Source organism: Oncorhynchus clarkii, chromosome 10, assembly GCF_045791955.1.
Source record: "Oncorhynchus clarkii lewisi isolate Uvic-CL-2024 chromosome 10, UVic_Ocla_1.0, whole genome shotgun sequence".
NCBI lineage: Eukaryota > Metazoa > Chordata > Actinopteri > Salmoniformes > Salmonidae > Oncorhynchus > Oncorhynchus clarkii.
The window spans coordinates 14,694,870-14,719,201 of NC_092156.1; the positions used below are offsets into that span (position 1 = coordinate 14,694,870).

Genomic DNA, 24,332 nt, shown 5'->3' on the forward strand with positions numbered 1-24,332 from the left:
CTGACAATTAATCTTAATGGTTGTACAGTCGTCTCAAATAAAACTGTGAAGGACCTCGGCGTTACTCTGGACCCTGATCTCTCTTTTGAAGAACATATCAAGACCATTTCAAGGACAGCTTTTTTCCATCTACGTAACATTGCAAAAATCAGAAACTTTCTGTCCAAAAATGATGCAGAAAAATTAATCCATGCTTTTGTCACTTCCAGGTTAGACTACTGCAATGCTCTACTTTCCGGCTACCCGGATAAAGCACTAAATAAACTTCAGTTAGTGCTAAATACGGCTGCTAGAATCCTGACTAGAACCAAAAAATTTGATCATATTACTCCAGTGCTAGCCTCTCTACACTGGCTTCCTGTCAAAGCAAGGGCTGATTTCAAGGTTTTACTGCTAACCTACAAAGCATTACATGGGCTTGCTCCTATCTATCTCTCTGATTTGGTCCTGCCGTACATACCTACACGTACGCTACGGTCACAAGACGCAGGCCTCCTAATTGTCCCTAGAATTTTTAAGCAAACAGCTGGAGGCAGGGCTTTCTCCTATAGAGCTCCATTTTTATGGAACGGTCTGCCTACCCATGTCAGAGACGCAAACTCGGTCTCAACCTTTAAGTCTCTACTGAAGACTCATCTCTTCAGTGGGTCATATGATTGAGTGTAGTCTGGCCCAGGAGTGGGAGGGTGAACGGAAAGGCTCTGGAGCAACGAACCGCCCTTGCTGTCTCTGCCTGGCCGGTTCCCCTCTTTCCACTGGGATTCTCTGCCTCTAACCCTATTACAGGGGCTGAGTCACTGGCTTTACTGGGGCTCTCTCATGCCGTCCCTGGAGGGGGTGCGTCACCTGAGTGGGTTGAGTCACTGATGTGGTCATCCTGTCTGGGTTGGCGCCCCCCCCCCCTTGGGTTGTGCCGTGGCGGAGGTCTTTGTGGGCTATACTCAGCCTTGTCTCAGGATGGTAAGTTGGTGGTTGAAGATATCCCTCTAGTGTTGTGGGGGCTGTGCTTTGGCAAAGTGGGTGGGGTTATATCCTTCCTGTTTGGCCCTGTCCGGGGGTGTCCTCGGATGGGGCCACAGTGTCTCCTGACCCCTCCTGTCTCAGCCTCCAGTATTTATGCTGCAGTAGTTTATGTGTCGGGGGGCTAGGGTCAGTTTGTTATATCTGGAGTACTTCTCCTGTCCTATTCGGTGTCCTGTGTGAATCTAAGTGTGCGTTCTCTAATTCTCTCCTTCTCTCTTTCTCTCTCTCGGAGGACCTGAGCCCTAGGACCATGCCCCAGGACTACCTGACATGATGACTCCTTGCTGTCCCCAGTCCACCTGGCTGTGCTGCTGCTCCAGTTTCAACTATTCTGCCTTATTATAATTCGACCATGCTGGTCATTTATGAACATTTGAACATCTTGACCATGTTTTGTTATAATCTCCACCCGGCACAGCCAGAAGAGGACTGGCCACCCCACATAGCCTGGTTCCTCTCTAGGTTTCTTCCTAGGTTTTGGCCTTTCTAGGGAGTTTTTCCTAGCCACCGTGCTTATACACCTGCATTGCTTGCTGTTTGGGGTTTTAGGCTGGGTTTCTGTACAGCACTTTGAGATATCAGCTGATGTACGAAGGGCTATATAAATAAATTTGATTTGATTTTGATTTTGATGATCAATCCTTGATGAAAACCTGCTCCAGGGCACTCAAGACATCAGACGGTTCACCTTCCAACAGGGCAACAACCCTAAGCACACAGCCAAGACAATGCAAGATTGGCTTCGGGACAAGTCTCTGAATGTCCTTGAGTGACCAAGCCAGAGCTTGGACTTGAACCAGATCAAACATCTCTGGAGAGACCTGAAAATAGCTGTGCAGCGACGCTCCCCATCCAACCTGACAGAGCTTGAGGATCTGCAGAGAATAATGGGAGAAACTCCCCAAACACAGGTGTGCCAAACTTGTAGCGTTATACTCAAGAAGACATGAGGCTGTAATCGCTGCCAAAGGTGCTTCAACAAAGTACTGAGTAAAGGGTCTGACAAGTTATGTAAATGTGTGTTTGTTTTTTTAAATAAATTATAAATTTGCAAAAATGCCTAAAACCTGTTTTTGCTTTGTCGTTATGGGATATTGTGTGTAGATTGATTTAGGGGGAAAAAATGATTTAATCAATTTTAGAATGAGACTAACATAATGTGGAGAAAGTGAAGGGGTCTGAATTATTTCCCGAATTAACCTAATATGTATTTATGTAAAAAAAGGGGACCACAATAGCAAGTCCCGGACTTGATTGTGCAATCCAGGTCACTTTAAAAAAATCTTTGTGCGTATATATGTTTAACTGACAAAAAAATAAATAAATCCAAACTGTGCAGTGGCAAATTGGTGAATAGAAAGATACATCTATTACAAAACACCCAAACGTTTAATGACATTTGAAAATTCCCAAGCCAAGCCTTTGATACTGGGTAAACCTACAAGGTAGGGAGGGATGTTTTTTTTTCCATTTGTCGAGATTGACAGTCTATTGTGGTGGTGAAAACAATGATATTGACGTGCCCAAAGTCTGTATGCTTGGTTTATTATTACAGTACATGTGAAAATATTTTTACCATTGGGGAAGGTGCATTTTTTTTTAATAATCTTGAGTAAAAATAATTGAAACGTCTATTGTGTACTTGTTTGTCCTCTGTAGTTGCGTGACTTTGTTAGCAGAAAACCATACTTTTTTAATAAACGATCAAATACAACCACTGTGTGAGGACAGACTGGGAGACGAGAAGCAAGTACAGGGAGTTAATAACAGACATGAAACAAACCAAGGACAGCGTCTGGACAAGGGGAACAAAACGACATTAACGCAGACACTGGGGAGGAAGTGACAGATATAGGGGATGCAATCAATAAGGTAGAGTCCAGGTGAGTCCCATGAAGCGCTGATGCACGCAACAATGGTGACAGGTGTGCGTAACGATGGGCCGCCTTGCGACCTCAAGTGCCAGAGAGGGGGAGCGGGAGCAGGCGTGACACATTGCTTGCATTCCAAGCACTTAAAAGACACACCCTATCTCCTCAGCCATCAAATTAAGTAGACACTTCTGATGATGCATCATGATGTCTGACGAGTATCCACTTGCATTCATCCCGCGATGATTGTGTTTTCAGCCACCGGTAGCTTGTGGGTGCTTTATATGCTCTACAGTCAATTATGATTCCACGTCTACTTATATTAACTATATAATTATTAATATACACCTACTGTATGATAGCTAGCAAATGAATTAGCTAAATAAAGTTAGCCTGCCGAGCTACTTCTGAAGAAGGAACATTTCCGAAAGCTAACCAAACAAAAACATCATTACTTTATGAAACGTGTTTGTGCATTAGTAGCACAATTTCTAATTTATTTACATTCGGTTTTACTTACACTTGTATGTTGACGTTGAGGTTTTATGTTTTGGTCTGACTTTTATTAGCGGATGTACAATAATCGCAAATTGAATTATGGGGCGTTTCAGGCCCCGAAGTGAACATAATTGTACACTCGCAAACTCTATTAAAAACGAGGGCTAAGGGGGTTACATTGCAAACTTCCCTTGCTTGGCCTATCATCTGGACCGATGACAACTATGGCCGCGGAGATTTCCCCAAGGGCATAGGGCGAGGGTAAGTGGACAAGGGTGTGTCTTTTATGAGTTTGAAATGCAGCCACTGACTTTTGCTGTTGCTGTAAGATGGCAACTCAGTGCAAATGCGGATGTGCCAACTGAATCTCAACAACAGTCTGGGGGGGTATCTTTAATTTCAATATCTTTCTTTTTGAATGGTTGGTGGGGCACAGTGGATAAAGTACTGAAAAGTGGAACAAAAAAATACATTATTCTAACTGTTGAAGTTAAAGATGCTCTGTTATCACAAAAACCAAGTATGTCTAAAACATTTATTGTTATTATTTTTATTATCTTCAGTCAAATGTTGTTTAGGGACATAAACCATCCTGTGCCAGGACCCAATTCAGATCAACTCTCAATGGTAGTACTGTTCCCTCCAAAACCTGAAGAAAAAACATTAAATTAAGAAATAATTGTCCTGAATAACCTTGACATAGTCCTTAACTGAGTTAGGCCTCCTAGAGAGTTAATAACAACAACAGTTTATATAATACTTGTCTGTACCTATGCAACGCTTGACAAATGTCAGAATCTTACCTACTTATTTCCGTGGTCAGTAAAATTGGATGACGGCAATGATGGTATTCTGGAGTCTTCTTCTCTTCCTCTGCTCTTCAGCTCCTTCCTCGAGTGCTTTGCTGAATAAAACAATAATCATGTTTCTTCTGAACACACACACTAATCTACACTTTGAAAATCCATACTTAATCTGCACAGAGAAAACCATACTTTGGTTACACATAGGGTGAACGTTACACATTACATAGGAGAGTAAAACATTCTGTATCAAGCAGCATGTTGTCAACATGGATGAGTTCACTCAACAAGTTCTATCTGTACCACATTATTAGAATTAAACATGGTCTGCTTTAGAGTATATTTCTCTGATCTATATTCTGATGATATATTCTTCAGTAATCAGAACGGATTGTTTAGGCAGATATGGCCATTATCTAATCTCTCTTTTGCTCTGCCCGTGTGTGTGTGTGTGTGTGCGTGCGTGCGAGCACTGTCTGTTTTGCCCAGCTGGACCACTATCCATGACAAAAACATAACCCTTGCCCTCAATCACCACCGCCATGTCCCTCAAGTTCCCTCCTCACTGAGGCCCACACACACTACATCATGAAAATTTGAATTAGCAGTTCAATTCAAAGAAAGAGCTCAGGAATATATATGTATCCCATGCAATGTTGGTTATTATCATAAATGAATTCTGCTCAATAGCAGAATAAAGGGCTGATGACAAGTGGGAGGGCACAGTGAGAACTACTGATTAGTCTTTTTTTACTATAGCAATACAAAGGACAAACTATACTGAACAAAAATATAAACGCAACATGCAACAATTTAAACAAATTGGCAAGCAGAGATACAGCCACATCATGTGACAGAGTGAAATGCAGTATACCTGTGTCCGAAATGGCACTATATTCCCTATATAGTGCACTACTTTTGACCGGAGCCCTATGCATTACTTTTGACCTATGGATCCAGGTCAAAATTAGTGCATTACAGAACAGGGTAACATTTGGGAAACAGCCTATAATGACAGAGGCCTGGCCAGCGTCTTATTTACTTGTCTGTGGGGGGTTTTAGGCTGTGTCACAGAATTTTTGACCTTCTCTGCAGCAGATCCTCAGGAGACATTGGCACATAACACAATACAGAGAAGCGGTGGGGTGGGCCAAATCCTAGAGTAACATTACTCCGGCCCTAATCCTAGAGTAACATTACTCCGGCCCTAATCCTAGAGTAACATTACTCCGGCCCTAATCCTAGAGTGACATTACTCCGGCCCTAGTCCTAGAGTAACATTACTCCGGCCCTAATCCTAGAGTAACATTACTCCGGCCCTAATCCTAGAGTAACATTACTCCGGCCCTAATCCTAGACCTAGAGTAACATTACTCCGGCCCTAGTCCTAGAGTAACATTACTCCGGCCCTAATCCTAGAGTAACATTACTCCGGCCCTAATCCTAGAGTAACATTACTCCGGCCCTAATCCTAGAGTAACATTACTCCGGCCCTAATCCTAGGGTAACATTACTCCGACCCTAATCCTAGGGTAACATTACTACACAGCCCTGTAGTTTCATTCTCGTTCAGTCTTGGGACAATTTATTTTAGTTTTCAATTAAGTCAGACAGATTCATTTTGGAAATGATGTGTCTTCAAGTCTAGTATCAGATTCAATTTTGGGAATTGACTTACCGTGGGAGCTGACTTACAGTGGGAGCTGACTTACCTTGGGAGATAACTTACCGTGGGAGCTGATTTACCGTGGGAGCTGCCTTACCGTGGGAGCTGACTTTACAGTGGGAGCTGACTTTACAGTGGGAGCTGACTTTACAGTGGGAGCTGACTTACAGTGGGAGTAAGGTCAAGTTGCCCCTAGACACTGATCTAAGGTCAATTTGTGTTTTCCTAATACCTCTATCAGTTATGGTTAAGATTTGGTGAGAGGAAGATGATCCAAGATCTGAGAAAAATTACAACTTCTACCCAAAGCTTTACAGGGGATCACATAATTTAGTAGAAAGACAAGTAAAATACAAGATAGAGAACTGAAACCAAGACAACGTTGTTTACCATCTGTAAACTTCAGCTCCATCTGGTGGCCAAACACAGGAAGTCCAGGGAAGCGCACATCTCTCACTGACTTCACCTTCTTTTTAGCCAGACTGAACATCTCAACCTGGAGGTTATTATGGCTGTCACTCTGCAATACAACCAAACACAACACATTCATAAAAATATACACAAACATAAACACACATTCAATACCTTCATGTTCTCATCAAGTCAAGTATACAGTCGTGGCCAAACGTTTTGAGAATAACACAAATATTAATTTTCACAAAGTCTGCTGCTTCAGTGTCTTTAGATATTTTTGTCAGATGTTACTATGGAATACTGAAGTATAATTACAAGCATTTCATAAGTGTCAAAGGCATTTATTGACAATTACATGAAGTTGATGCAAAGAGTCAACATTTGCAGTGTTGACCCTTCTCTTTCAAGACCTCTGATATCCGCCATGGCATGCTGTCAATTCACTTCTGGGCCACATCCTGACTGATGGGAGCCCATTCTTACATAATCAATGCTTGGAGTTTGTCAGAATTTGTGGGTTTTTGTTTGTCCACCCACCTCTTGAGAATTGACCACAAGTTCTCAATGGGATTAAGGTGTGGGAAGTATCCTGGCCATGGACCCAAAATATCAATGTTCTGTTCCCCGAGCCAAGGTGCTCCATCATGCTGGAAAATGCATTGTTCGTCACCAAACTGTTCCTGGATGGTTGGGAGAAGTTGCTCTCGGAGGATGTGTTGGTACCATTCTTTATTCATGGCTGTGTTCTTAGGCAAAATTGTGAGTGAGCCCACTCCCTTGGCTGAGAAGCAACCCCACACATGAATGCTCTCAGGATGCTTTACTGTTGGCATGACACAGCACTGATGGTATTGCTCACCTTGTCTTCTCCGGACAAACATTTTTCCGGATGCCCCAAACATTCGGAAAGGGGATTCACCAGAGAAAATGACTTTACCCTAGTCCTCAGCAGTCCAATCCCTGTTCCTTTTGCAGAATATCAGTCTGTCCCTGATGTTTTTCCTGGAGAGAAGTGGCTTCTTTGCTGCCCTTCTTGACACCAGGCCACCCTCCAAAAGTCTTCACCTCACTGTACGTGCAGATGCACTCACACCTGCCTGCTGCCATTCCTGAGCAAGCTCTGTACTGGTGGTGCCCCGATCCCGCAGCTGAATCAACTTTAGGAAACGGTCCTGGCGCTTGCTGGACTTTCTTGGGCGCCCTGAAGCCTTCTTCACAACAATTTAACCACTCTCCATGAAGTTCTTGATGATCCGATAAATGGTTGATTTAGGTGCAATCTTACTGGCAGCAATATCCTTGCCTGTGAAGCCCTTTTTGTGCAAAGCAATGATGACGGCACATGTTTCCTTGCAGGTAACCATGGTTGACAGAGGAAGAACAATGATACAGGGCTGAAATGCAGTGGAAATGTTTTTTGGAGATTCAGTTCATTTGCATGGCAAAGACGGACTGTACCATTAATTGCAATTCATCTGATCACTCTTCATAACATTCTGGAGTATATGCAAATTGCCATCATACAAACTGAGACAGCAGACTTTGTGAAAATTAATATTTGTGTTATTCTCAAAACTTTTGGCCACGACTGTACATTGATTAAATATCTTTATATACTTCCAAAGTGTATATTCTTATATAAAGATATTTAATCAATGTATACTTGACTTGTTAATGAGAACATGAAGGTATTGCATGTGTGTTTATGTTTGTGTGTATATATATATATGTGTATGTGTATGTGTATGTGTATATGTACATGTATGTATGTGTGTGTGTGTGTGTCTGATCTATGTTAAATATAATCAGGAATTTACAGTAGGCTATTTGTCTGTAACTGTACTACGATAGCTATGATAAACACTTGTCAGGGCAAAACCACAATATTTATGTAAAAAAAGATATATGTAGAGGTCATAAGGTATTTTGAACAATAGAAGAACTAGACAGTTGTTTGCTACTATATTGTAAAAGCTTGCATTTTCATTGCGCCCAATTATTTTATATGGTAATCACGGCTGCATTCCAAGTGGGTTAACATTGTCTTCCATGAGGTTTAACTTGATGCCAGAAAGGGTGTAAACACATAAGACACTATGTTCTGTTCTTAATATACCGGGCGAGATGTTAGGAAAACTACAACATTACTGTGGGGTGAGTCAGGGAGGCATTCCTTTGGGAGTGGAAACAATGACAAAGAGCTTGTCAGCCCCAATGACTGTTGCATGTACAGACACCCACGCACCCACCTGCTGTTACAGACATACTGTAGGCTTGGGCCAGATGTCAAGCATGTTATATAATAGAAGGTTTGGTATTTTATCTTTTTGTTTATTCACTTGCTTGTTTTCATGTGTCTGTGTTCCCCTTTACATGCACTGCACACACCTTTCCTTACTTACCTGAGACAGGGCATCAGTCAGCTGACTATTCCCCATGGCCAGGTCAGTAGGGCTCGGCCGTCTCTTTACCTTATCAGTGCTACAAACACAGACACAAGCATGAGCATCTCTAACTTGGTATACCCTACCAAAGCATGCTTTTCAAGAACTGCCAGGATGAAATTACAGAACGTCCAGAATAGATGAATTGAGTTTAAGAATATACACTTTGGAAGTACTGGATCTAGTGAGTCTGATACAGCTACTCTGAAATCACTGGGTGGTATTCTGAACAACACTATACCAGATAAAGCGACCTATAACTCTCTGATCTGAGAGCCACTGACCGGGATTTGGTGACTTCCATACAGCATGGAACGGGGACAGCAGCAAAAAGATTGTTGCTGGCATTGATGCGGGGCATGGTAAAGGCTACAGCCTTGTCCTGAGATTGAGGGGGGTCTGGGATGGAGGTAGAGGTGGAGGTAAAGGGCTGTCTGTTTGTCTGAGATGAGACAGGGCTGCAGGTCATCCTGATCTCTGACCTCCTGCCTGCCCTAGAATGCTTCTGCTCAGGCTCCTTCCCACGTCGGTCCTTCTCAGTGTCCTAAAACAAAAGTCCATGTGCAGTATGGCCGACTGGTATAGATCTTGTAAATCTATATTTCTACAACACCGTATATATGCTTTGACTTGTAGTTACTTTAACTCTACCTACATGTACATATTACCTCAATAACCTTGACTAAGCTGTGCACCCACACATTGACTCTGTACCGTTACCCCATGTATATAGCCTCGCTACTATTATTTTACTGCTGCTCTTTAATTATTTGTTTTATTATTTTTTATTTGTTACTTATCCATTTTTTACTTCACACTTATTTTTCTTAAAACTGCATTGTTGGTTAAGGGCTTGTAAGTAAGCATTTCACTGTAAGATCTACACCTGTTGTATTCAGCGCATGCGACAAATACAATTTGATTTGATTTATTTACTTAGTTGCTCTGCCCACTTACTGCACATATAAATGGGTAAGAGCATGTGCTAAACGAACAGACCTGTAAAATGTAGAATACAGTGCTATCTTAGGGCTTTGCGCCCTGACTAAGGGTCCATGTAGTTTATACCTTCACTGGCTTTCTGTTACATGAGGATGAGGACAAGACTCCTGTTCCTTGGTCCTCTGGTGGCTCCCATGAGCTACTATGAATCCAGTGCATGCTGTTAACCTTGGCATCTTTCAGTATCAATGCCTGTATCTCTGGTATGAATCTGAAGCAGGAAGTAGCAGTTATTCAGGTCAATTGCAGTTCATGACATTATGACAACTACTAAACAGTATCCCATAAATATTAGAACATTTCAAGGAAAGTTCAAGGCTAGCAACACAAGGCAAAACAACGTGTGTGTGGCCAGACTATGACACTATGACAATGTAGAATCACATCCCCATTTTGTACGTAAGCAGGTCAGAATGTAGGTCAAGAATCTCACTCCACTCTCTTACAAGCTAATTGCTTCTCCAAGTACACTAGACATGCAAGGTTGACCGGACCTGACTCACCTTTCAACGAACCCGTCTTTGGTGAAGTACCGATGAACGAGCAACATGGAGCACGCAGCCCTGTGAGATGGATCAATCTGTAGGCATGACTAAAACAAAGAAGACCTTTACTGTAAAAGTAAACAACTCATGTCACATTCTTAGGGCCAGGCTTTTTCCTGACCATGTGACCTGCCCTGGAAATCCTCCTTGAATTCTTCAAGACAAACTCCTGTTACACTCCCTACACATTCTTCACTATCTCTCTGTAGACTTACATCCACTATTTCAGCTACTAAGAAGTGGAGTTTGTGGTACTTCCTCCTGGGGTCCCTGAGGAGCTGAACCTCAGGAAGGCTGGCCACAGCAAAGATGGGGTTCTGGAAGTACAGGTCTTGCTGATGACGGGTCAAAGGCCCTATCAAGACAACACCTGTGTATCAATATACCATTACATAACAGATAATAGAAGGGGAGCCATCCTGAGGTTCTCGTTCCTCAAATCGTTGTACAGTACTTCAATTATCTATGTAACCCAATTATGACCATCACACATTCAGTAGTAAAACGACACTATAACAAGATAATTAGCTGTACAATCACATAGCTTCACTTCTGATTAGCATTGATAGACAGTACATGGCACTGGTTACATCCCCTGCAATCAGCGTGGTGGCAGCCATCACATCACCATGAAGTGTAATTAATCATTATTGTGACACAGAGAGTGTTGTAAATAGCTCTTTCATTCTGCTGGGAGGATGAGTTCTGTCCACAGACCGCTGGTGGAAGAGAGGAGACAGTATGTCGGCCTCTCCGTCCCTCGCTACCCGTGGCTTCAATCTTCACTAACATTCTGACATTAGCTCCCTCCAGAGAGCCTCTCTTTTCGGAAACAGAGAGATACACACTGGGGCGGATTAGAGAGTCAAATAGCCTGAGTATCCCATTCCACCAAAGAGAATTAATGAAACACAGATTGAACCTGCTAAAAGACTCTCTAATACAGAAGGGATCACTTTAATCTCTCTCTCACAGTATTAGGCATGTGTATCCCCGGCAAGTCAGTTATCCTAATGAAAACACCCAAGGAACAACTAAAAACAGCAGTGTTATCTCACTCCCCTCTATTTAGCTTGCGCTTATGTCCAGGGCCAAAATGCCAAAAGGATCATTGGGGTTTTCCTTGTACAGGCCTGGATAAAAGCCAAAATGCCACAGTTCATTTTCAGCATTGGTTTATTTGTCACTGCTGGCCAAGGATTGAATAAAGTTTATTTATAGAACGAAGCCAATTGTCCCTCTCTGCCCCCGTATTAAGCCACAAATCGACATACGATGTAAAATCTGTTAAGCGTTAGGATAGGGCCAAATTCATTGGGGGGCTCTTAACCAGGAAAAAATGATGATGTTCCAAATAGCCCTATTATCTATTTGATTTAGATTTATTTAATACAATGGCGGCCTACCCTGGCCAAACCTAACGACACTGGGCAAATTGGGCGCTGCCCTATGGGACTCCCAATCACGGCCAGTTGTAATTCAGCCTGGAATCGAACCAGGGTCTGTAGTGATACCTCTAGCACTGAGATGTAGTGCCTTAGACCGATGCGCCATTCAGGAGCACTACTTTTGAGCAGAGCACTATAAGCCCTGGTCAAAGTAGTGCACAATAAAGGGAATAGGCTGCCATTTGGGATACAGATTACACTGCCTTTTTGTCTCTTTGTGACCTACTTTTCAACAATGGTGAAATCCTAGCAGGCCTGTTGCCCTACTGATGTCGGAAAAGCTTTAGGTTATCTGTGCTCCCTTCGGAGAATGGACAGCAGCTTGATTAAGTGTAAATAGTTATTTTAATTACATCTACAATATTAGAGGCCTCAGATGTTATCAAGTCCACATTTCCACCATTGATGCCCACACCCTTAGCATGGTCTCAGATCTATTTTAGTCATTGTTAAGCCAATGACAATGAGTGACTAGGAGTTGATGATAGCAGAAACAGACTGTCACTCAGGCTAACATACCCATTGGTTTGTACTTACCCACTTTGCTGACTATTTTGTGCACCTGGTCCAGGTCAGAAGTCCCCGTCAGAAAAGCATTGCTTGTAGCCATCTCTATAATCAAGCAGCCAATGGCCCACACATCTACAGGTCTAGTAAAGAAAATACAAAGAATATATCATTCTAGAATGTCCTTCTAGCCAATCAGAAACGAGTATTCAACGACGCTGTGGTATAAACATGATATATCTGTACCAAAATGATGAGCAACCCTTAGAAAGTTTGACATTATAATTACTGTGGTCTTATTCCATAATACATTCAAGATGTAGACTGCCCTGAGATCTGTGGTTCTGCTTGATACCCACTTGCTGTAAGTGTTGTCTGCCACTAAAAGTTCTGGGGCTCTGTACCACCTCGTGGCCACATAGTCTGTGAGAGGCTCCCCAGTCGGTGCCAAGGCTCTGGCAAACCCAAAGTCACAGAGCTTTACCACCCCAGAGTTAGAGACAAGAACATTCTCAGGTTTGACATCTCTGTGAATGATCTGTTGAGAAAAGATGCATGTTTCAAGCCAGTGAAGAACTACTGCTTTACTGTCAACAAGTTTATTTCTTTAATATTGTTCAACACCCTTCATAATAGCTAATTAAACTCGTAGTTTTAAACTTGTCAGTTGGCACATCTTGTATTGTATATCTTCCTGTGCACTCACTAGGCAGAATCTATGAAATGAGAATAATATATATGCCATTTAGCAGACACTTTTATCCAAAGCAACTTAGTCATGCATGCATAGATTTTACGCACGGGTTGTCCCAAGAATCAAACCCACTATCCTGGGATTGCTCTACCAACTGAGCTACAGAGGAATACTTGCATTGCTGGTGTGAAGGTAATCCATGGCTCGTAGAATTTGGAACATGTACTTTCTGAGGCGCTTGCTGTCCAAACCATGAGGATATCTCTCTAGGTCTTCCAGAACTGTGCGGTCAATGTACTCAAAGACAACATACAAGCGCTTCTTGAACCGGAATACCTCCAGCATGTTCACAAGGTTTTCATGGCGAAATTTCTGTGTAAAGACATATATGAACAGAATTAATGTTGTAGTAGTATGCTGTTATCAGGGATGTGACATTAGTTGGACTGTAGCCAACGAGTGAATTGTACCCAATATTTGAGACAGTCACAGCAACCCTGCTGCTTTATGTGGAACTGAACAATAAGTTCCTCACCCTCAGAAGTTTTATTTCTCTCATGATAACCTTTTTCATGGTTTTGTCCTCTTCCTTGTCATTGAACCTCTTGATGGCCACAATGTGTCCAATCTCCTTGTGTCGACACTTCATCACTGTACCATAGCTCCCCTCACCCACGACGCCAAGGTTCTCATACATATCCATCTTCCTTCAGTGGGCTGTCCTTGAGCACATATGGATAAATGTATTCATATTCATTTCAAAGCATAAACAGATATAAAGGCATACAAAATGCATACAACATCTAGTGTAATACTTTCAAATGACCAGTGAAAACAGGGTCATATAGCCTACAACGTGATTACACAAAACACAATGTGGTCAAAATACTTACTGCTGGGTAGATACAAAGATTATGTTCATGTATTTTTTTCTCCTGGCTTTACTGCTCTCATAAATTACACAATTTCATGTTTGAAATAAACGATGCCTCTAACTGACAGACCACTTCATGTTTGAAAAACACACTTCAGGTTTTCTTCCCAGAATTATTCCACCCCAGAATAATTCTGTCACAAACAAAAAGGTGTGAAATTAGAATGTGGTCACCATAACAACAGGCAAAGTTGATAACAATTGAGAGGCGTTCTAGAACATTCTACATGGATACAGGGGAATTAACCAAGTGAATAATTAGGTTTGAGCTGACATGTAAACTAGTCTTTACACCAAGAAATGACCATAACCATGGACACATGGTCAACTTGATATATGGTTTCTTTGCTACACATGACTTGATGAAATGTAAATAATGCTTCAGAGACTACATCAGCATATGTATTCTTTGCACAGGTATCCATGTTGCAACTGGTCGAGTGACTGATGAAGTGATGAAGTTGGGATTAAACCATTATTTCTTGAGGAAAGTGTTAGCTTGTGAAATAAAAACAAACAACCGTTTATGTGATGTATGATAGACGACACTTTGAATACTAACCAAGTATAGGTGTCGTGTAAATTGCATGTACTGTTCACATATTGGATGAAATGTGTTAATTTGATAACATTCACACTACTCATAGTGAAAGTGGACTATTCCAAACGAATGTTCTTGCTTGTTTCCCCTGTGGAAGTACATGACGTCACTGTAGTTGTTTTGGAGAGAAGAAAAGGGCACAGACGGAAGATTTACCCAAAATAATACCGTTTCGACAGATTTTTATGACCAAAGTATAATTTTTTACGTTTTGAATCATGTCTACTCCGGCTAGAAGACGACTTATGAGAGATTTCAAAAGGTAGTGCAACGTTTTGGCTCTGCTTTTGTGTGTTGTATTTAGCTAGCTAACGCATTAGCTAATTTGAGGCCTGCAGTACATGTACACTGTTGTTTGTAGGTAACGTTAGCTAATCATAGAGCCAGTCATTAATTGAGTACTTTGTACTGGCTGTCTGATACCTAACCAGTTGTAGTACTAGGTCAATAATGTTGCTTCAATTAGCCAGCTAGAATGCATGCTATAACTATATTGCCATACAGATGTTAGCTATCTAACCAGCTAACGTTAACTTGTTTTTTATTTTTTTTTATAGCTAGGTACATCTAGCTAAATCGAACTTGTCAGTCCCTCTGCATTTAGCTAACGTTAGATAGTTAAGTTTAGTAAGGGAATTAAACTCTTAGTTAGCCAAATACTTAGTAAGTTAATAACGTTATATACAAATCAAATACATTTGGTAGGTATCGATAAAAAAGGCTGTGCTAGCTGAGTTAAACTACTAGTAAACTAGCTAGGTTGCTAATCTCAGTGTACTGATGGCCGGACAGATGTTACACAACCCTAATTTCTGATTGTGTTGCCCTGCTCTTGTATGCCGTATTTCCAGACCTATGTATTTAGGGACAACATTCAGCACCATTTTATCTAGGCAATAGTATAAGTATTCAGTTATGTGAAAGGAAAAACTTCAAAAATTGGGATTAGGCATAGATTTCAGAAGGAGGCCTTTATTCCTGATGAGGACAAACCCGCAGCTACCGTCTGTTTGATTCCAGATGGCATCTGCCTGGGCAAGCCAATTAGTTACACTATAGCATCTCAATGTCTGTCTCCAGAAGAGTCTGTAGCACACCTGTCAATGGAAAAAGGTGATACTTAGGAACTCCATGGAGACTCGTGTAGATGTGCATATACAGTTGAAGTCAGAAGTATACATTTAAACTCAGTTTTTCCTGACATTTGATCCTAGTAAAAATTCCCTGTCTTAGGTCAGTTAGGATCACCACTTTATTTTAAGAATGTGAAATGTCAGAATAATAGTAGTGATTTATTTCAGCTTTTATTTCTTTCATCACATTCCCAGTGGGTCAGAAGTTTACATACACTCAATTAGTATTTGGTACCATTGCCTTTAAATTGTTTAACTGGGGTCAAACGTTTTGGGTAGCCTTCCACAAGCTTCCCACAATAAGTTGGGTGATTTTTGTCCCATTCCTCCTGAAAGAGCTGGTGTAACTGAGTCAGGTTTGTAAGCCTCCTTGCTCGCACATGCTTTTTCAGTTCTGCCCACATATTTTCTATAGGATTGAGGTCAGGGCTTTGTGATGGCCACTCCCATACCTGGACTTTGTTGTCCTTAAGCCATTTTGCCACAACTTTGGAAGTATGCTTGAGGTCATTGTCCATTTGGAAGACCCATTTACAACCAAGCTTTAACTTCCTGACTGATGTATTGATGTTGCTTCAATATATATTCACTTAATTTTCCTACCTCATGATGCCATCTATTTTGTGAAGTGCATCAGTCCCTCCTGCAGTAAAGCACCCCCATAACATGTTGCTGCCACCCCCGTGCTTCACGGTTGGGATGAGGTTCGGGTTGCAAGCCTCCCCCTTTTTCCTCCAAACATAACGATGGTCATTATGGCCAAACAGTTCTATTTTTGTTTCATCAGACCAGAGAACATTTCTCCAAAAAGTACGATCTTTGTCCCCATGTGCAGTTGCAAACCGTAGTCTGGCTTTTATTACTGTTTTGGAGCAGTGGCTTTTTCCTTGCTGAGCGGCCTTTCAGGTTGTCGATATAGGACTCGTTTAACTGTGGATATAGATACTTTTGTACCTGTTTCCTCCAGCATCTTCACAAGGTCCTTTGCTGTGCTGGGATTGATTTGCACTTCTCGCACCAAAGTATGTTCATCTCTAGGAGACAGAACGAGTCTCATTCCTGAGTGGTATGACGGTTGCGTGGTGCCATGGTGTTTATACTTGCGTACTATTGTTTGTACAGATGAACGTAGTACCTTCAGGTGTTTGGAAATGGCTCCCACGGATGAACCAGACTTGTTACAATGTTTTTTTGGGGGTCTTGGCTGATTTATTTTTATTTTCCCATGATGTCAAGCAAAGAGGCATTGAGTTCAAATCAAATCAAATCAAATTTTATTTGTCACATACACATGGTTAGCAGATGTTAATGCGAGTGTAGCGAAATGCTTGTGCTTCTAGTTCCGACAATGCAGTAATAACAAGTAATCTAACTAACAATTCCAAAACTACTGTCTTGTACACAGTGTAAGGGGATAAAGAATATGTACATAAGGATATATGAATGAGTGATGGTACAGAGCAGCATAGGCAAGATACAGTAGATGGTATCGAGTACAGTATGTACAAATGAGATGAGTATGTAAACAAAGTGGCATAGTTTAAAGTGGCTAGTGATACATGTATTACATAAGGATACAGTCGATGATATAGAGTACAGTATATACGTATGCATATGAGATGAATAATGTAGGGTAAGTAACATTATATAAGGTAGCATTGTTTAAAGTGGCTAGTGATATATTTACATTTCCCATCAATTCCCATTATTAAAGTGGCTGGAGTTGAGTCAGTGTCAGTGTGTTGGCAGCAGCCACTCAGTGTTAGTGGTGGCTGTTTAAGTTCTACCTTCGAAGTTCGAAGGTAGCTACCTTCGAAGTTTGAGTTCGAAGGTAGGCCTTGAAATACGTCCACAGGTACACCTCCAATTGACTCAAATGATGTCAAATAGCCTATCAGAAACTTCTAAAGCATTGACATCATTTTCTGGAATTTTCCAAGCTGTTTGAAGGCAGTCAACTTAGTGTATGTGAACTTCTGACCCACTGGAGTTGTGATACAGTGAATTATGAGTGACATAATCTGTCTGTAAACAATTGTTGGAAATATTACTTGTCATGCACAAAGTAGATGTCCGAACTGACTTGCCAAAACTATAGTTTGTTAACAAGAAATTTGTGGAGTGGTTGAAAAACAAGTTTTAATGACTTCAACCTAAGTGTATGTAAACTTCTGATTTCAACTGTATAGTAACATTATAATCCTATTCTACCCTACCCTACTCTACTTGGCTGCCTCTGCCACCAATAGGCCTTGGAGCGTGGAGCATTCCTTGATAAGCATTGTGTGTTTGATCAATGTTTTTTTGAATTAAATCTCACAGAACACATACTGGTAGAACTACATTGTTCATAAGATATTTATTTGTTATTTGTAGCCTACATCACAAGTCAAGTATCTGACAGCATCAAGATTTCCTTGCAGGGAACAACAACATTACCTTACTACCCTAATAAAGCATAATTAAAATGTGACTCACAATGGATAGCAGCACTGTGCAGTAGCCTTTCATTTTACAGTGGGTAGGGAGCTAACAGTAAATGGGGTTAATTGTGGTGGTATTTTCTGTAGAGACTTGTAGATGGATCTGAGAAATACAGTTTACCTTGTGCATGAAGGAAAGCTGTTAAAGTTAATTGTTTTATGTGGTGAGTTTTTGGAATGACACTGCTGGATTTAGTGACAAAATATGCTAGACAAGTTGGATAATTTTGTCTGTAAAATTAATTATGTGAGTAATGGCAGTGGAAACACCTTTTTTCATGTGCCAATATTGATATTAGAGTTTGACCGATTATGATTTTTCAACGCTGATACAGATTATTGGAGGACCAAAAAAGGCAGATACTGGTAAATCGGCCGATTTTATTTATTTGTAATAATGACAATTACAATAATACTGAATGAACACTTATTTTGACTTAATATAATACATCAATAAAATAAATTTAGCCTCATGAGTCTTCAATATTCCCAGGTAAGATGTTTTAGGTTGTAGTTATTATAGTAATTATAGGACTTTCTCTGTCTACCATTTGTATTTAATTAACCTTTGACTATTGGATGTCCTTATAGGCACTTTAGTATTGCCAGTGTAACAGTATAGCTTCTGTCCCTCTCCTCGCTCCACCCTGGGCTCGAACCAGGAACACAACGACAACAGCCACCCTCGAAGCAGCGTTACCCATGCAGAGCAAGGGGAACAACCACTCCAAGTGTCAGAGCGAGTGACGTTTGAAACGCTATTAGCGCGCACCCCGCTAACTAGCTAGCCATTTCACATCGGTTACACAAGCCTAATCTCGGGAGTTGATAGGCTTGAAGTCATAAACAGCGCAATGCTTGACGCACAACGAAGAGCTGTTGGCAAAACGCACGAAAGTGCTGTTTGAATGAATGCTTACGAGCCTGCTGCTGCCTACCATCGCTCAGTCATACTGCTCTATCAAATCATACACTTAGTTATAACATGATAACACACAGAAATACGAGCCTTAGGTCATTAATATGGTCGAATCCGGAAACTATCATCTCCAAAACAAGACGTTTATTCTTTAAGTGAAATGCGAAACCGTTCCGTATTTTATCTAAGGGGTGGCATATACTTGTTATATTGCACAACCTTCAATGTTATGTCATAATTCCGTAAAATTCTGGCAAATTAGGCGGCCCAACCTGTTGCATATACACTGACTGCGTGCAATGAACGCAAGAGAAGTGACACAATTTCACCTGGTTAATATTGCCTGCTATCCTGGATTTATTTTAGCTAAATATGCAGGTTTAAAAATATATACTTCTGTGTATTGATTTTAAGAAAGGCATTGATGTTCATGGTTAGGTACACATTGGAGCAACGATACGCACCGCATCGATTATATGCAACGCAGGACACGCTAGATGAACTAGTAATATCATCAACCATGTGTAGTTATTAACTAGTGATTATGATTGATTGATTGTTTTTTATAAGATAAGTTTCATGCTAGCTAGCAACTTACCTTGGCTTACTGCATTCGCGTAACAGGCAGTCTCCTCGTGGAATGCAATGAGGCACGTGGTTAGAGCGTTGGACTAGTTAACTGTAAGGTTGCAAGATTGAATCCCGAGCTGACAAGGTGAAAATCTGTCGTTCTGTCCCTGAACGAGGCAGTTAACCCATTGTTTCAAGGCCGTCATCTAAAATAAGAATGTGTTAACTGACTTGCCTAGTTAAATAAAGATTAAATAAAGGTGTATAATTTAATTTTTTTTAATGGCCAAATCGGTGTCCAAAAATACCGATTTCCGATTATGAACACTTGAAATCGGCCCTAATTTAATCGGCCATTACGATTAATCGGTCAACCTCTAATTGATATTATAACCATCATATCGAAGTATGCGATATGTTGTGTGATCCTCCCACTGTGAAAGCATTCAGTTTATTAGGCTACAGATGAAATAAATTAGGAACTTCACTGGGTGGTGAAAGTGCAAGGTGATGAGCCTTTCCAATAAATATTGAGGGTCTTATTCTGGTGACATGTTTGATGCTTGGCTGCCGTTTGACAACAAAAAATAGATAATTATTTTTTCCATAATAATCTCATGTAGGTGGCCTACCTGCACTGTATCTGTGAGCTGTTGGCTAGAGCACACGTTCCAAGATCTGAGTGGGGACATTCACTATAACGCAACATTTCTTTTGTGACAAAACATCAGTAGCTTTGAAAATACATGGAAATTTAACCGCAAGTTATTTTTATGTGCACTATGCTATCACGCACAGCCTTTTATCTGCAACAAGTCAATTTGATGGACACATCATTGGTGGGAAAATGTGCGTATTTTTTATGTGCAGATTTGAGAATATTTGCATTAAAATCTGTCACCAATCCAATGGAAACATTTCAGTTGAACTATTTTCTTGTTCACATAACTTTTGTACTCATGGTAGAAGAAGGCACATAGATATCTTCTTGTTTCTAAAAACAGTCATCTGGGTTTTAAGTTTAATTCTATTGTTTCCTCTCCGTTTCTCTTTCCTCAGACTTCAAGAAGACCCACCAACTGGTGTAAGTGGTGCTCCATCAGAGAATAACATCATGCTTTGGAACGCGGTTATTTTTGGGTGAGTGTTCTAAAGCCACCCTTCTCATTTTGCCCGTCTGATCATCCTGGCATGGCACCAGGACTGTACGGATAACGTGGATATGGGCAAGTTGAGCTGTGGTTTAGTCAGAGAGGGAGGTGTGTGTGTGTGTTGGCTGAGGGCTAGGCTAGATGGTGACATGTAGTTGTTGAGCTGTGGAAGGCCAGTGTGCCATATATAGAGTTAATTAGAAATGAGAGCATTTGTATTAATCCCAGTAATGTATGGTATTGTCATTCTCATTAATTGACCTTCTATTGTAATGTGCTATTAATAGTCCGTATCAAGATTGTAATTGTTACAACGGGGGAGTGTATAAGGAGTGGTATTGTGGCAATATGTTTATTTTGGTAGTCAGGGTCAAATCGCTAATATGAATTTGTTACAGTGTAAGTAATTGTTCCTCCCTTTATTTGCAGGCCTGTGGCTACACCGTTTGAGGATGGTAAGTAAAAATGTTTTACTAAATCAATTACTAAACTTAGTTTATCATAATATTACTTTAACTCATGAACTGGTTGCAATCGTCCTAACCAAGAGCAAAGTCGTATTCTTTTGGGGTCCCGAGTGGCGCAGCGGTCTAATGCACTGTATCACATCCGGCTGTGATTGGGAGTCCCACAGGGCGGCGCACAATTGGCCCAGCGTCGTCAAGGTTTGGCCTGGATAGGCCATCATTGTAAATAAGAATTTGTTCTTAACTCACTTGCCTAGTTAAAGGTTAAAAAAGAATAATACTAAATACATTCTAAAGTGTGATATATTTTGACAGGTTCATGACTCTGCTGCCTTTTGAGTTTTGCATATATACTGGGTGAGCCTTCATATTCAGGCTTATATTAGTCATGTCAGACTGGTGGGAGTGGACAAGACATTTATTTTGTCTCAAAGGCTGACCCTGTAAAACAACACATTTCATTGTACCTATCCGGTGTATGTGACAACTAATTTTTTTCTACTTGTCTCCTCAGGAACTTTTAAGCTTGTGATAGAATTTTCAGAAGAGTACCCTAACAAGCCACCCACGGTTCGATTTATCTCCAAAATGTTTCACCCAAATGGTAAGAGAGTCCTTATGGACACATTCAAGATGTCCTAAATACTTTAGCCATGTTCTTGATGGGATAGGGAACACATTATGAACTTTTCAGCATTTCGCTTTTTAATGAGAGTAAGCTATTCTGTTTCATGATTGTGTATAAATGTTTCTTAGAAATTAAAACAATCATTTTGATCTCGTAGTTTATGCAGATGGCAGTATATGTTTAGACATCCTTCAGAATCGTTGGAGCCCCACATATGATGTGTCGTCCATTCTGACGTCTATCCAGGTTGGTTTGTAATCCTCTCCTCTATCAGTCTGACATCATAATATATTACTGTGTGTTTCTATATTTTACAAATGTAAGTTTCTTTATGTAGTGTACTTCATTGTTGTTTTGCAGTATGTTCTGTGGGGAAAACAATTCACTGCAGAGTAGATATCTGATCATAGCAGCAACCTTTGGGTCACACCTTATTTGGATAGTCCATCTGTAGATGGTCATACTATCGGTTGATAAGCAAACTGCTTGCTAAGTTTACGGTTAGAGTAAGGGTTAGTAGATAGTCCCGCTGTAGATTTTGTTGTGGTATTTCTGCTCCTCGATATTCATAAGACTGTGACTCAGCTACCTCACTAAAGGTGTAGGGTTCAAGAACCCACACACTTTTTCATAATGGTGTAGGGTCCAAGAACCCCACACTTTCATACCGGTGTAGGGGTCCAAGAACCACACTTTTTTTTATATTGGTGTAGGGTACAAGAACCAGTTTCATACCGGTACATTCAATCACTCTTTTTGTGTGTGTGTGTCGACAGTCGCTGTTGGATGAGCCAAATCCTAACAGTCCAGCAAACAGCCAGGCTGCACAGCTTTATCAAGAAAACAAGCGGGAGTATGAGAAGAGAGTTTCTGCCATCGTGGAGCAGAGCTGGGTGGACTCCTAACACATCTTCCACCCCGGCTTCTCATCACTCGTATCAAATACTTACATCTTTCATTTAGCTCCTCCAAGAAAAGAAGTCAACATCAGAAGAACTAAAGTGCCACCAGAAAATAATAAAAAAACAAGTAGGGACTTTTACTTGCTTGCCAATACAACTGAGGAAAATCTGATTTTTGTTTTTTTTATTGCATGATGTGAAATAAGTTATTGCAAGCATAATTTGTAATATATATTTTTTGTTGGATTGATGCTGTTACTGTTTAGTTTATACAGACTTATTTTTTAACATCTCTTGGTTTGAACAGAACTTAATTGGTAGAAAACCATAAAACATTATTTGTTGAGTGGCTTCCTCAAATTCTGCAGCGTTTGTCATGTAGCATTAATTTGAAACCAATTGTCCAGCTATAAAGCAGACAGATTCTCTTGCCCCAATCCTGGTAGTAGTTTCAAATTACCTTCCTGAATAAAAGGAGTCAGTACAATTCATCACGATAACTAGGGCATTCTGCATGTTGACAATAATAAAAAATAAACTGGTCGCCAACCTTTTCTAAAAGATGGCTGATGTGATCTGTAACAGTTTTATCGAGTTCAAGTACAGTGGCACTTGTAAGAGGACATTTGGAGTTTGGCTCATCTAGGAACATGGACAGATAGTGGAAACCAGACACATCACGACTACAGAGTAAGGGCTGATTGCAACACAAATCCATGCATCTGCTTTTTCTCCAAGCCTGGAAATGTTTTTTTCACGCTTGCATTTCTCTTCACTTTATCTTGTACCCAATGAAAGGTAGCTTGCTTGAGATTTTTTTGTTGTGACAGACAGTACGGGTCATATTGTAGCTCATGGTTTATTTCACCTTAGGAGAAGGGATGTGTTATACATTTGTGAATTTACTCTAAAAACAAAACAATGTATACTTACTTATATGCTGTATAAACATAAAACAAATTTTTCAGACTTTGAGATGATTTTGATTTCAGCTCATTTGTTTTACTTGAGTGCAGCTGTGGCATTGTGTGTGTCTTATGTGGAGGGATATTCAACTCTTACACAAGGTCCAGAGCCTGCTGGTTTTCTTTTCTACCTGATGTCCCAGGTCTAAATTAGTCTCTGATTAGAGGGGAACAATGAAAAAAGGAGTGGAACTGGTTGAGGTCCAGAGTTGATGGGACTAGGGTAAATAATACTCATCCCTGCATCCTCAATGGGGAGTAGCAGTCCACCAGGAACCTCCCAAGAGCCAAATGCAGACCGGGGATCTGTGGGAATGTGCAACCAGAGGTAGTAGATAAGACTGACAGGGGGCAGTGTTCCCCTTAATGCCCAATGGGCACGCTTCAGGGCCTGATGTGTGTGGTGAATTCATAACAAAACTGTTTTAAGAACCAAACGGAGCAAAACAAGCTTCTGTTGAACATATTCAAGTAGGTCCTTTCATTACGCTGATTCTATTGCAAAACATTTTGCAACGGAGAACACAATTTTGGCTCACAGTAGGACTCATTCAGGTAGGTCCCTCCGTTTCGTATGCTCAGTTTGGTTCTTAAACGGTTTCTGTAATTAATTGAATACACCCCTGGAGTGTATTCATTAGGTCAGTTGTCGTAAAAATGTTTC

At 40.8% G+C, this 24,332-nt stretch overlaps 2 protein-coding genes across 2 annotated transcripts; one reads left to right on the forward strand and one right to left on the reverse strand.

The window, feature by feature from the left end:
- Positions 1 to 5,920: 5,920 nt before the first annotated feature.
- Positions 5,921 to 13,618, reverse strand: LOC139419182 (cyclin-dependent kinase-like 3). The gene is made up of 11 exons (XM_071169178.1): positions 13,451 to 13,618; positions 13,093 to 13,287; positions 12,581 to 12,759; positions 12,252 to 12,364; positions 10,482 to 10,621; positions 10,225 to 10,313; positions 9,788 to 9,932; positions 9,004 to 9,263; positions 8,678 to 8,756; positions 6,252 to 6,381; positions 5,921 to 6,024 (listed from the first exon to the last, which is right to left on the reverse strand). The coding sequence occupies exons 1-11, from the start codon at positions 13,616 to 13,618 to the stop codon at positions 5,921 to 5,923; spliced, it is 1,602 nt and encodes a 533-aa protein (XP_071025279.1).
- A 919-nt stretch (positions 13,619 to 14,537) lies between these two features.
- Positions 14,538 to 23,678, forward strand: LOC139418042 (ubiquitin-conjugating enzyme E2 B-like). The gene is made up of 6 exons (XM_071167150.1): positions 14,538 to 14,712; positions 20,615 to 20,695; positions 21,136 to 21,161; positions 21,688 to 21,777; positions 21,959 to 22,047; positions 22,578 to 23,678. The coding sequence occupies exons 1-6, from the start codon at positions 14,669 to 14,671 to the stop codon at positions 22,704 to 22,706; spliced, it is 459 nt and encodes a 152-aa protein (XP_071023251.1). The 5' UTR covers positions 14,538 to 14,668; the 3' UTR covers positions 22,707 to 23,678.
- Positions 23,679 to 24,332: the final 654 nt, after the last annotated feature.

Excerpts from the sequence above, each read along its gene's own strand:
- LOC139419182 (XM_071169178.1), bottom strand. The coding sequence starts at position 13,618 with ATGGATATGTATGAGAACCTTGGCGTCGTGGGTGAGGGGAGCTATGGT. Across the intron at positions 10,314-10,481 it reads TAGTAGCTGAAATAGTGGAT|TCATGCCTACAGATTGATCC; the intron begins GTAAGTCTACAG and ends TCTTTGTTTTAG. Across the intron at positions 8,757-9,003 it reads ATGGAAGTCACCAAATCCCG|CACTGATAAGGTAAAGAGAC; the intron begins GTCAGTGGCTCT and ends CTGTGTTTGTAG.
- LOC139418042 (XM_071167150.1), top strand. The coding sequence starts at position 14,669 with ATGTCTACTCCGGCTAGAAGACGACTTATGAGAGATTTCAAAAG. Across the intron at positions 14,713-20,614 it reads CTTATGAGAGATTTCAAAAG|ACTTCAAGAAGACCCACCAA; the intron begins GTAGTGCAACGT and ends CTCTTTCCTCAG. Across the intron at positions 20,696-21,135 it reads TGGAACGCGGTTATTTTTGG|GCCTGTGGCTACACCGTTTG; the intron begins GTGAGTGTTCTA and ends CTTTATTTGCAG.